Source organism: Athene noctua, chromosome 19 (assembly GCF_965140245.1).
Source record: "Athene noctua chromosome 19, bAthNoc1.hap1.1, whole genome shotgun sequence".
In the NCBI taxonomy this organism is placed as follows: Eukaryota; Metazoa; Chordata; class Aves; order Strigiformes; family Strigidae; genus Athene; species Athene noctua.
In genome coordinates this window covers 6,024,846-6,036,226 of record NC_134055.1, presented here as the reverse complement: position 1 = coordinate 6,036,226, position 11,381 = coordinate 6,024,846, and the positions used below count along the sequence as shown (strand labels likewise).

Here is an 11,381-nt window from a genome sequence, read left to right as displayed (position 1 = left end):
GGGGGCTCTGTCAGACCGGGGGGGTCCTTCCCGCCACCCTGCAGGGATCCTGTCATGTTGGGGGGCACTGGGCACCCCGGGAGCACCTGGCAGTGACCTGTGGCTGTCCCCATCCCCACAGCCCAGCCCAACTCTGGGCAGCACCGATCCACGCCCAGCCTGGAGCAGCTCAGCACTGTCACGAGTTTCACAGCCTCAGCTCAGCAACAGGCAGAGGGGACATGCATCCCCCTGCAAGCACAGGGGTTGCAGCGGTGGGGTGCGGGGTGGGGGGGCCGTACCCCGGCACCGCCGGGAAAATGAAGTGCGAGCTGCCAGGGGGGCTGCAGGCTCCTGGCGGTGCCGGATGCGGCCCGGCTGGCCAACGCGCCGTAATGGAAGACATGTGTGTGGGCTTTGGGGAGAGGCTGCGCTGGGAAACAGGGCCCTGCAGAGACTGGGGGGCTGTATCCTGTCCAAAAGCCCAGGTCCCACATGAAGCCAGGCATGCGAACACGATCCAAACCACAGCTGGATTTGAACCGAATCTCCCAGCATCTGGGCTAATTTGCTGCAACTTTGATTGATCGTGGGGAGGGGGCACAGGCGGGAGACGCTCCAGCTCAGACCTCCCAACAGAGCCAATGACTTAAGCAGAGCTGGTTCCAATCTGCTCAGCACATTGAGGCGAAAATGCCCCTTTCCCTGCGCGCTCCCGTTCACCGGCGCTGGCTCTGCCCCCGGCCCCGCAGCCCGTCCCGTCCCCGTCCCTCGGGGCTGCGGGTCCCCGGGGAGTCCCCAACAGGTTTTGGGCTCTCTGGGTGCAGGATGGTGGGTCAGGGCTTGCAGCTCACCCGGGATCCCTCCAAAACGCAGAGCAGGGCAGGAGGGTGGATCCAACCACACCTTCACCTGCCCCAACTCCCTGCGGGCACTAATCTCCCCCCCCCGCTCCTGGGAGAGGCCGGGAATGGGAGAGGAGCTACGAAAGAGGGTGGAAAAGGTGAAGGTTTTTCCATTCCCTCCCTCTCCTCGGTCGCTGCCCCGAGGGCTTGGCGTCACTCAGCAGGTAGCTGGGGCAGCCCGGGGTCCCGGCCGGCCCCGGGGGAGGCAGCTGTCTGGGAGCCGCTCGCTGCCGTGATTTATACAGCTCAGCCCCATAAATTACCGGGACGGAGCCCGTGGGAGCCATCGCTCACAGCGACGTCCAGAGCTCGCTGCCAGAACCTGAAACACTTCCAGCCGTTAATTGAAGAGGAAAAAAAAAAATAATAAAGGGGAAGGGGGGGGTGGTGGAGGGGAAATTAGTGCCCGGGGAATTGGGATTAAACCATGGCTCTGCGATGAGGGTCGCCCACGTCCCGCTCCCAGGATCCCATCGCTTCCCGTGAGCATGAGCCCAGGCTGGGAAGCAGGGAGGGGGATTTCTGAGCTGCCTGGGATGTGCCCACCGTGGGGTCCCCACGGGCTGTGCCATCCCAACCCAGTCCCCCATGAGGGTGTCCCCGTAGTGAGCTGGGGCGCCCTGGAGGCGATGGGAATTGGAGGATGAGTTCCAGCTGAGTGATGCTGAGCCCGGAGGCGCACGGCTACCGCCACCATGCACCCGCCCTGCCAGCACCCGGCCTCTTTCCTCCCAAATTCTGGGCTGGCCAAACCCTGTCCTGGGGGCTGGGGACCGTGGCTGCTGTCCTGGCCACCATCCCCAGCCCCCCGGGACCCCACACTGGCTCCCAGTCACCAAGGGACCAAGGTTCCGGGGTGAAACCCCACGGGCATCCAGGGTGGCCCCAGCCGGGAGGGATGTGCAGCGCTCGGGGTGCCCTGCGCAGGTCAGGGGGTGCCAGGGGGACCCCCCCAGGATCAGCGGCCAGCCCGGGAGTGCCCAGCGCGATGCTTTGCTGAACAAGGAGGTTGTGCAAGAGGCTGCGGCCGTGAGAAAGGAGAAGCGAAAGTGCGAAGCGAGAGGCGGCTCCCCCCGCGCCAAGGGGGTGACCCCAGGCTGCACCCCTCGGCCCAGCAGCCTTTTCGGGGGCGGTTGGAGGGATTAAAGCGAGGGGAAACGTGGCGCTGCCTCCCCCCCCTCCTCCTCCTCCTCCTCCTCATCCCAAACCACCGCAAGCCCCCGGCCCACCCCGAGCCGTCGCCGCCGCCGCACATCTGGGCGCCAGGGCTGCGCGCCACGCCCCCCCCCCCCCTCGGCTTTCTGCCCCCCCCCCCCCCCCCCAGCAACAAATTCGGGCCGGCTGCCTTCACCCCCCACCCAAAACCCTTCCCCACATCACCTGCACCCACTGGGCACCCTACACCGGCAGCACCCCCTCCGGCTCTCCCACCCACCGGGTGCTCCCCCCCCGGTCAGCACCCTCGGGTGGGGCAGCGAGCTCAGCAGCCGGGTGCCGGCAGGATCCCCCCACTTCACCCTTCCCCACCGCCCGCCCCGTCGGGTCCCGCCGCGCACCTGCGGGGGGAGGAGCCGCCTCCGGTAACCGGCGGGGGTGGAGCGCACCGGGGGCCGCTAGATGGCGCCCTGCGAGCGGTACCGAGGCGGGGGCGGGGGGGGGAATCAGCTTTTGCCCGGAGCCACCGAAGGGGGGGACCGGGAGCCCCGGAGCTGGGAGGGGAAGGTGTGTGCTGGGGGGGGTTGGTGGTGGTGGCTCCGGGCATAGAGCTGATGCCCCAAGGATGGAGATCCCCGAGGGGGCGGCGGGGTCGGGGCGGGAGGAGATCGGGAGGGGGGGAAAACGGTCTCAGAGAAGGAGGAGGAGACCGGGATGGGGAGGGAGGGAGGGAGGGAAGAGAAGAAGGGCGGGGGGGTGGGGGGGGCCCGGCTTGTCGGTGCCCCGCCCGGGGATGGGAGGAGGAAAACCTCCCGCCGTCCCTTTAACAGCCAGCGGCGCTGCTCGGAGTTCAGGCCGGGGTCAGGGGGAGTTCGCAGCCCGGGTTTCACCTCCGAGCTGGCGGCGTCGGGAACCCCGAGGAACCGCTGCTGCTTCTTCCACCTCCTCCTCCTCCTCTTCTTCCTCCTCCTCCCGTTCCGTGGGACCGGCCGGGAGCGCGGGGTATGGAGGAACAGCAGCAGCAGAGGAGGAGGAGGGTGGAGGGGAACAGCAACCGGCGGCGGCCCCCCCGGGGCTGAGCCATGAGAGTTCACCGAGACCTCGGCTGGTTGGCGGAGGCCACCGGGCGCCCAGGTAAAGGGGAGGGGAGGGGACACCCCCAAAAAATTTAAAATAGGGGGGAAAAAAAAAAAGCGCCACTCTAAAAAGCAGCTCCGAGGGCGCTTGGCTTTACCCACCTGGGCGGGGGGCACCGGTACCGGAGCAGAGGCGGGGAGGGGAGGTCCCGCTTCCCCCCTCCTCCCTGTCCCGGCCGTCCCCCCGCTCACCTCGCGGGGAGGGGTGGTGGGGAGAGGAAACGGGGGCGGGGGGCGCCCGGGGGGGCACGGCCGGCCGCCTCCCGGGACCGGGGCGCATAAGAGCCGGGGAAGCGCCGCGGGGAGCCGGGGCAGCGGCGCTGCGCAGGTAACCGCGGGCGGCAGCCGCGGGGGGGGCGGGCGGGCGGGTTGGGGGCACCGGCCCGATTCCTCTCCTCTCCCCCCCCCCCGCCCCGCTTTCCTCCGGCAGGTGGGCGCGGGGGTGCCGGGGCGCTGGCGGGGCCGGGGCGCGGCGCTGGCGGCGGCGGCGGGTGATGTCACCTTCTCCAAAAGCCTCCGGGGGTTTTCACCCCCCTCCCGCCCCCCCGGCCCGCCGAGAAGCGAGCCCCCATATAAGCGGTGGCACCGACCAGGCGGCCGTGCAGAGCGGCCGGGACGCGGCGGCGTGCGGGGCTGGGGGCTAAGCCCCGACACCCCCCCCCCCCCCAACAACCCCCCCCCCCTCTCCCCAACCACACCTCCGCCACCTCTCCACGCGTGGCTGAGCCCCCCTCGACGTGTGGGTCGAGCCCTCCCCTGCCCCTCCCCACCTCCCCACGCGTGGGCCGAGTGGCCGGACGGGGGGCCCGGGGGGCCGGTGGCGCCGCTGACGGGGCGGTGTGTTGCAGGGCGGCGGGCGAGGAGCGGGATGCTGGACGCCATGGAGGTGCCGAGCCACTCGCGGCAGCTGCTGCTGCAGCTGAACACGCAGCGCACCAAGGGCTTCCTGTGCGACGTGATCATCGTGGTGCAGAACGCGCTCTTCCGCGCGCACAAGAACATCCTGGCAGCCAGCAGCGCCTACCTCAAGTCGCTGGTGGTGCACGACAACCTGCTCAACCTGGACCACGAGATGGTGAGCCCCGGCATCTTCCGCCTCATCCTCGACTTCATCTACACCGGCCGCTTGGCCGAGTGCGAGCCGGGCAGCGAGCAGAGCCTGGGCGCCGTGCTGGCCGCCGCCAGCTACCTCCAGATCCCCGGCTTGGTGGCCCTTTGTAAGAAGAAGCTGAAACGCAGCGGCAAGTACTGCCACCTGCGCGGGGGCTACGCGCCCTACAAGCTGGGCCGGGGGCTGCGCGCCGCCACGCCGGTCATCCAGGCCTGCTACTCGGGGACGCCGCGGCCCGTGGACCTGCCGCCCGTGGAGCCGGCGGCGCCGCTCAACACGCAGTGCGGGGAGCTGTACGCCTCGGCCGCCCAGGGCGCCCCGCTGCACCCCCACGGGCTGTGCCCGCCCGAGCGCCACTGCTCGCCGCCCTGCGGCCTTGACCTTTCCAAGAAGAGCCCCACCGGCCCCTCCGCCCAGCTCCTGCCCACCGACCGCCTGCTGCCCGGCGAGCCCCGCGAGCCCTCGCTGCCCCCGCGGCACGACAGCCCCCCCGTCAGCGCCGGCCTCCTGGCCAGCCACGCCGCTGCCTACAAGGACTCCCCGCCGGGTGGCGAGCCGGGGGGGCACCCCCATGCCCCCGACCCCTTCCGCAGCACGCCGCCCTGCGCCGAGCCCCCGCTGCCCCGTGCTGACGGGCGCGAGCTGATGTACCGCTGGATGAAGCACGAGCCCCTGGGCCCCTACCTGGACGAGGGGGAGGCGGAGAAGGAGCTGGAGCGGGAGGAAAAGGCCGAGTCGCCGCCCGCAGCGCCGCAGCCCCGCTACCCCAGCGTGGAGAGCAACGACCTGGAGCCCGATAACAGCACGAGTGAGGAGACGGGCAGCAGCGAGGGCCCCTCGCCTGGCGACGCGCTGGACCGCTACTGCAACCACCTGGGCTACGAGCCGGAGAGCCTGGGCGACAACCTCTACGTCTGCATCCCCTGCGGCAAGGGCTTCCCCAGCTCCGAGCAGCTCAATGCCCACGTGGAGGCCCACAACGAAGAGGAGCTCTATCACAAGGCGGCGGCTGAGCAGGCCGTGCCCTTCCTGGACAAGGGTGGCCCAGGGCTGGGTGACATCCTGCGGCCCTACCGCTGCTCCTCCTGCGACAAGTCCTACAAGGACCCGGCCACGCTGCGGCAGCACGAGAAGACGCACTGGCTGACGCGCCCTTACCCCTGCACCATCTGCGGCAAGAAGTTCACGCAACGCGGCACCATGACCCGCCACATGCGCAGCCACCTCGGCCTCAAGCCCTTCGCCTGCGATGCCTGCGGGATGCGCTTCACCCGCCAGTACCGCCTGACCGAGCACATGCGCATCCACTCGGGTGAGAAGCCCTACGAGTGCCAGGTGTGCGGCGGGAAGTTCGCCCAGCAGCGCAACCTCATCAGCCACATGAAGATGCACGCGGCCGGCCCTGACGGCAAAGCCAAGCTGGACTTCCCCGACAGCGTCTACGCCATGGCCCGCCTCACCGCCGACCAGCTGGGGCTCAAGCAGGAGAAGGCAGCCGAGCTGCTCTCCCACACCTCGCACTTCCTCAGCGACCCCAAGGCCATGGAGAGCCTCTACCCGCTGGCCAAGTTCACGGCCGAGCACCTGGGGCTGAGCCAGGACAAGGCGGCCGAGGTGCTGGCGCAAGCTCCGCACCTCCACGCCGAGGCCGCCCGGACCATAGAGCGATACTCACCCCCCTAGCGCCGGCCCGGCCGGGGGGTGGGGGGGCCCACCGGGCTCCCCTCGCTGCCCCGCGTGGAGCTGGGGGGGGGGCGGGCGGGGAGAGAGGTGGTGGATGCTCGTCCCCCCGGCGCTGCCGACGGTCCTGGAGAACTCGCTCGTAGCGGAAGGTCCCATGAGAGCTGCCCCGGGACGGCTGGACGGCGCGTCCCGCGACGAGCACCCCGGCTTGCCTGGGAGAAGCCGATAATTCAGGGACTGACCTCGCGGCGCGGCTCCCCCCTCGCTGTGAGGGGCCCCCCGGGCCCCCCCGGCACCGGGGCGGGAGCGAAGCACAAGCTGTGAGGCCGGGCTGCGCCCCGAGGCTTTGGAGGACATGAGCCCGCTCCTTACCTCAGGGCCGTCCCCGGCGTTGCCCCCCGGGCCAGGGGACGCCCTCGACAGTTGCCTGAGTCGCCCCAGCCCCACGGCGGGACCCGCCGGCCCTCGGCTCTGCCGCGATGGGACCCGGACTGTGCCGCCTCGACCGCTGCGGGCCCGTGAGTAGTTTGTCCGTCGTGGCCGGAGCGACACCTCCGAGCTGCCGGCGGCCGTCCAGACCGCGAGCGGCGAGCGCGGCCGTGCTGGGGCTGGGGGGGGGAGCGTGCCGGCTCAGCCTCCCCCCCCGGGGCCATGCCGGGAGCTGGGGGACAGACTGACGGAGGGGGACGGTGGGGTCTGAGCAGTGGGTGCAGGGCAGGGGGACGGCGGTCGGTCCGTGCGGGGGAATCGCGGTGCTCCTCGCCCCGGAGCAAGCACTGACCTCCGGCCCCAACCCGGCGGCTCGGCCGCTGGCACCCCGCGTTTTCGGGAGGAGGGGCAGGGCCTGTCACAGACTGAGCCCCTGGGCCCTGCCCCAGCAGGCGCCTCGCCATCAGGGATGCCCGGGGGGCCCCGGGGGGCCCAGGGACCCGGCGGCTTCACCCTCGGGGCGGCCACTCACCTCTATGTTTTTAATTTTTTTTTTTTTTTTTTTTTTTTTTTTGCCAAAGATGCCCGTCCCCAGTGCGGCCGGGCCGGGCCGGGGAGTTCATGACAAAGACAAAGCGGTCTGGTTTGTCAGCTACGGGGAGGTGGGCAGGGGCTGCAGGAGGGGGCCGGGGGCTTGGGGAGAGCCGAGGGAGCCACGGGGCTGCCCCAGGCTGGGCTGCGGTGACCTGGGGCCGAGCTCCCCCACGGGGCACCCCCTGCCACGGCCGCACCCCCTCTCCCACCTTCTGCTCGGTGTGGGCAAAGGCCCCCCCCGGCCTGGACCCTCCCGGCCCGTGCCCTGACCCCTCTGCCTGGGGCTAATGTGAAGCTTCTCCCCCCACCCCGAGCCCCCTCCTCTCCTTTGCACACGAGGCCGCGGGGTGGCCGCCAGCGGCGACTGTCCCCGGCCTCGCAGCCACTGTGCCTTAGCCTGAGCTGGCCACTCCTGCCCAGGTGGCCCCTTTGCCCCCCCTGAGCTGCCCAGGTCCCCGTCCCGTGTCCCCCCCGCCCCTCCCGCAGGGCTCCCCAGGGCTGGCAGCGTCCCTCCGGAGCTGCCGTGGGGCGAGCGGCGGCAGCAGCAGCACCCAAAGCACAGCTGGCAGCGCCCAGCGGGGCCACTGGCCCCCTCTGTATCACGTCCAATTTGTACACGGGCTCCTTGCCCTTTTGTTTTTTCTATAGTCGAAACCGAAAAAAGCAATAAAGTGACATTAACGTGCCTGGCCTCACGTCCTTCTCTGGGGATGGCCCTGGTCGGTGCCGAGTGGGGCTGGGGGTGACCCCGGGGCGGGGAGGGGGCGCAGGCTGTGCCAGGGGGAAAGGTGGGTGTGGAGCTGCAGGGAGGGGAGGCGAAGGGCTTTGCTGTGCGTCTGGTTTGCTCGGAGCCCCCTCGGTTTGCGGGGGGGCAGCTGCAGGTGGGACGGAGCAGCCGTTGTCCTCGCAAGCACAAACGTGTCCCCCCGCCCACCCCTGCCCCAACCTCGACGGCAAACTCGCCCGCCGACGGCAAATGAAACGACACGCTGCACAGACAAGTGTTTAATACTAAAAATGATTAAAACCATCTTAACAAAACAGCCCGAATGCGGCTGCCTCCCTGAGACGTGGGCTCCCTGCGGGGGCTCGGGGCAGCAGCCTGGCACCAGCAAGCCCCCGCTCCGCTCGCTGTCGTGCCAGCTCGTCTGGTGGCAGCAAACCTCATGCGTGGGGTCTGCGTCCGGCAGAGCTGCGGGTCCCTCCGAGCTGGTAATAGCCCGCGAAGGGCCTTGAAAAGGGGGCAGCTCCGTTAGAAAAAACCCCACCATTTAAACACACCCGGCGTGGACGAGAAGGCAGCAAAGTCTGGGCGCTGCATGGGGGTGTGGGCATCAAACCGGGGCGCGGGTGCTGTGTGTGCCACGGCCCCAGGTGGGCTCAGCCGTGGCTCCATGTGCCCTGCAGCAGGCGCGGGCACCCCGAAGTCTCTGTTGAACAGGCTCTGCCCCGCAGCACAGACCCTGCTTCGCTGGCAGCCGATGCAGAACAGGTTGGCAAGCTCTCGGCTCTGTGGCTGCGCCGTGCGGCCCCACCACGGCCGGGCGCTGCCGAGGCTCCCACCCCGGCATTGGCCCTGGCCGGGTGGCTGGTGCAGGGGTAACGCTGGGCTTCCTGATGCAGACACCGGGTCCGAGCCACCCACACAGGAAAGGAAAACGCTGGGCTCCATCCTACTGCTTCCTCTGCCACCTTTGACGCTTCCCTCCCACGGCCGCGGCGCCCCAGTGGGGACCGGGGACGGCCTTGGGGTCGCTCCCACCCTCTGCTCATGGGACTGGGACTTGACAGAGCTCCAGGGGCTCCGGTTCATGGGTTAATGCTCCCTCTTAGCTTCTGTATCTGGCGCGTTAACTGGGCTGGGGATGGGATGCTTGGTGATGGGACAGTGTGTGGGGCGGGTGTGCGGGTGTGTGTGGGGGGCTCAGCCAACACCCCAACCCTGCACCAGCTCCCAGTGCGGTATGACCCAGTGATGAGGCAGCGGGGTCCCTTCATGGCTCCCTGCACGGCGAAGGGGCAACTCCAGAGGGGATGGTCCCAGGGCAAACGGCTGGGGAGTGGGTGCTGCCCCAGCTGGCAGCCACAGGCAGAAGCTGCATCCCACACACAAGGGGAGCCCGTGGCAATGTGAGGATACACGGGCCCTGTGGGACAGCTGGTCCTTGGGACTTGGATAATTTTGTTAGCCTCACGCTGAGTCTTGGGTCAAAAATGTGTCTAAAGGCAGTGGGGTGGGAACGAAGGGGTTTGGGGAAGGAGGGAAGGGGCAGGTAATGGCTGGGGAGCAGGACAGAAAGCAGCTGTGGGGAGCCTGGGGGTGTTCAAAGCCTCCTCCTCCTCCAGCAAAGCAGGCAGGGCACAAACCTGAAAACTAACCTATACTGAAGTCTCAAACTCAACAAGCAAAGCCTGCACCAGGGAGAGGACAAGCACCTCCACATGAAGCACCCCGGGCGTGGGGTGGAGAAGGGTCCGGAGGCTTGGGGCTGCCTGGGCCACGCAGGACGAGCAGTCTGGGGCAGGAGGGAACCTGCCCTTGAAGTCCATGGCCTCTCCGAGGAGCGTGAGCTAGACTAAGCGATCCCAAAGTCTGCGCTGGCGTGTCCCCGGTCTCTGCCCTACGCAGCCTACAAACCCGAAGAGCCACTAACTCGTGACTCGAGCTCTCTGCAACCAAGCAAACCAAGCAAGAGGCTGGCGATCCAGCACGGGCTCACCCAAAGCTTCCCTCGCCAGCGGGGCTCGCCAGCTCCGCTCTGGCACTGCCCAAAGGCTGGTGGGACCCTCGACGGCCCAGCCTCCACATGAACCATCCACAGCAATGACCTTCCCAGCTGGTCTGCCCTCGGGGGTGGGCCCTTCGCAGCACGGCCATTCTGGGGTGTGTTGAAGACATGGCGTTTATTGTTCGTGGTGGCTCGGCCCCCTCAGCCCTCCTGGGCCCACTTGAGGAAGGTGGGGATGTCCCGCACCGGGACGTTGCGGGTCAGCGCTTTAACTCGCAGGTTCCGGTCGTCCGTCAGTAAAACCACTTCCCTGAGCAAACGGATGGGATCATCTGCAATGAGAAAGAGAGCGGCGTGAAGCTCAGCCCTCCTCGTTCTGCCCCAGCCCTCTCACCTGTCCCACGCCACACTGTCCCCACGCTGTGCCCCCCCCCACCCCGCTGCCCCTCCTCAGGTGCTGCCCGGCACCCCAGCGCTGCTCCCCTCTCCCTGCCAAGGCTGCCCGGCGCAGCTCGCAGACAGCACTTCACCTCGAAGGCTGCCTTCTCCCCGCGCTGCGCTGGCCGGGGGATGATCTGTGATCTCTGCCCGCAGTCCCTGGGCAGGGAAGGGCAGGGAGCAGTGCCAGGGCCCCGTGCTGCCCGCACGGGCTGGTGCACCGCGCCGCAAGCAGGGAAGAGGAGGTCCCTCTGCCTGACCCAGGCCAGGAAGACGGCCTGCGACCCTGGCTCCAGCAGGAAGCTGGTGCTATTATTCTGGTGATCTCATTATAAGATCTAAACCAACCCTTATTTTTTGTGAAGTTTTTTTGGAGTTGCCACTGACACCGAGGCGTTTCTGGCTGGGGCTCAGACAGCCAGAGAGAGAGTTGAAGCCTGAGAAATAACCGAAGGGATCTTGCCCCCAGATGGATGAGCTGCCCCGCACGCAACGCGCCGGGCTGGGATGTGGGAGCCACGCTTACGTGTGTGTGAAGCAGGGGAAGCATATGGGGTATGTGTAAGCAGCTGGGTCCTGTGACCAGAGTACTGTTCCTATGAGCACAGGAAACACAGTGCCTCTGAGCCAGGACGGGAATGGAAAAAACAGAGTTTATGGGAGCCCAACATGGGCCCAGATTGGCTGCGTGGGGAGCGGCAGGACAAGGGGAAGGGGAGGGTGGCCAGGAACGCGGGCTATGGTCACGGTGTCGGGGCTGAGGATGGTGGGGTGAGCACCCCGGCTGGCCCGTGCTGGGAGGAAGAGGAGCAGGGGCTTGGTGGGAGGGCAGGCCTGGGGCCGAGGGCTGCCCAAAGCGGGATCGGGAGGTTTTGTGCGGACACTTTAAGAAATGTGTAACAATAAACATCCTCTGCTCCGCGCTGGTGACGCGCCTCCTTGTTACAAACCAGAGGCTGTCAGCTTGTCAGGCCCCATTCCCCATAATCCACATGATTTCAAAATTCAGCATCATTTGCACATAAACATTTGGTGACGGTTTCTCTGTGAATCTGACAAGTTAAGCTGCTAAGAATTCGCACTGACAAATGCGGGTTGATTTCTTGGGCAGCTGCTGATGCGATTCCCATCCCCACGGCCCTGGCAACAGCCCGGGGGCTGTCTGGTCCCAGCACGCGTGGCCAATGCCAACTGGGCATCCATAAGGAAAAGGGCCCTGGAC

General features: G+C 67.9%; 2 protein-coding genes across 3 annotated transcripts in view; one reads left to right on the top strand and one right to left on the bottom strand.

The window, feature by feature from the left end:
• The first annotated feature begins 2,900 nt into the window (after nt 1-2,900).
• On the top strand, nt 2,901-7,677 carry HIC1 (HIC ZBTB transcriptional repressor 1). The gene is made up of 2 exons (XM_074923034.1): nt 2,901-3,173; nt 4,024-7,677. Exons 1-2 carry the CDS (start codon nt 3,122-3,124, stop codon nt 5,967-5,969), a joined length of 1,998 nt encoding a protein of 665 aa, XP_074779135.1. The 5' UTR covers nt 2,901-3,121; the 3' UTR covers nt 5,970-7,677.
• A 305-nt stretch (nt 7,678-7,982) lies between these two features.
• The window catches only part of SMG6 (SMG6 nonsense mediated mRNA decay factor), a 115,066-nt gene continuing 111,667 nt past the window's right edge, over nt 7,983-11,381 (bottom strand). For both annotated transcript variants that reach the window (XM_074922841.1, XM_074922842.1), the window contains exon 19: nt 7,983-10,053. In XM_074922841.1, the coding sequence (XP_074778942.1) occupies nt 9,923-10,053 (131 nt within the window). In that variant the 3' untranslated portion in view covers nt 7,983-9,922. The remainder of the gene's footprint in view (nt 10,054-11,381) is intronic.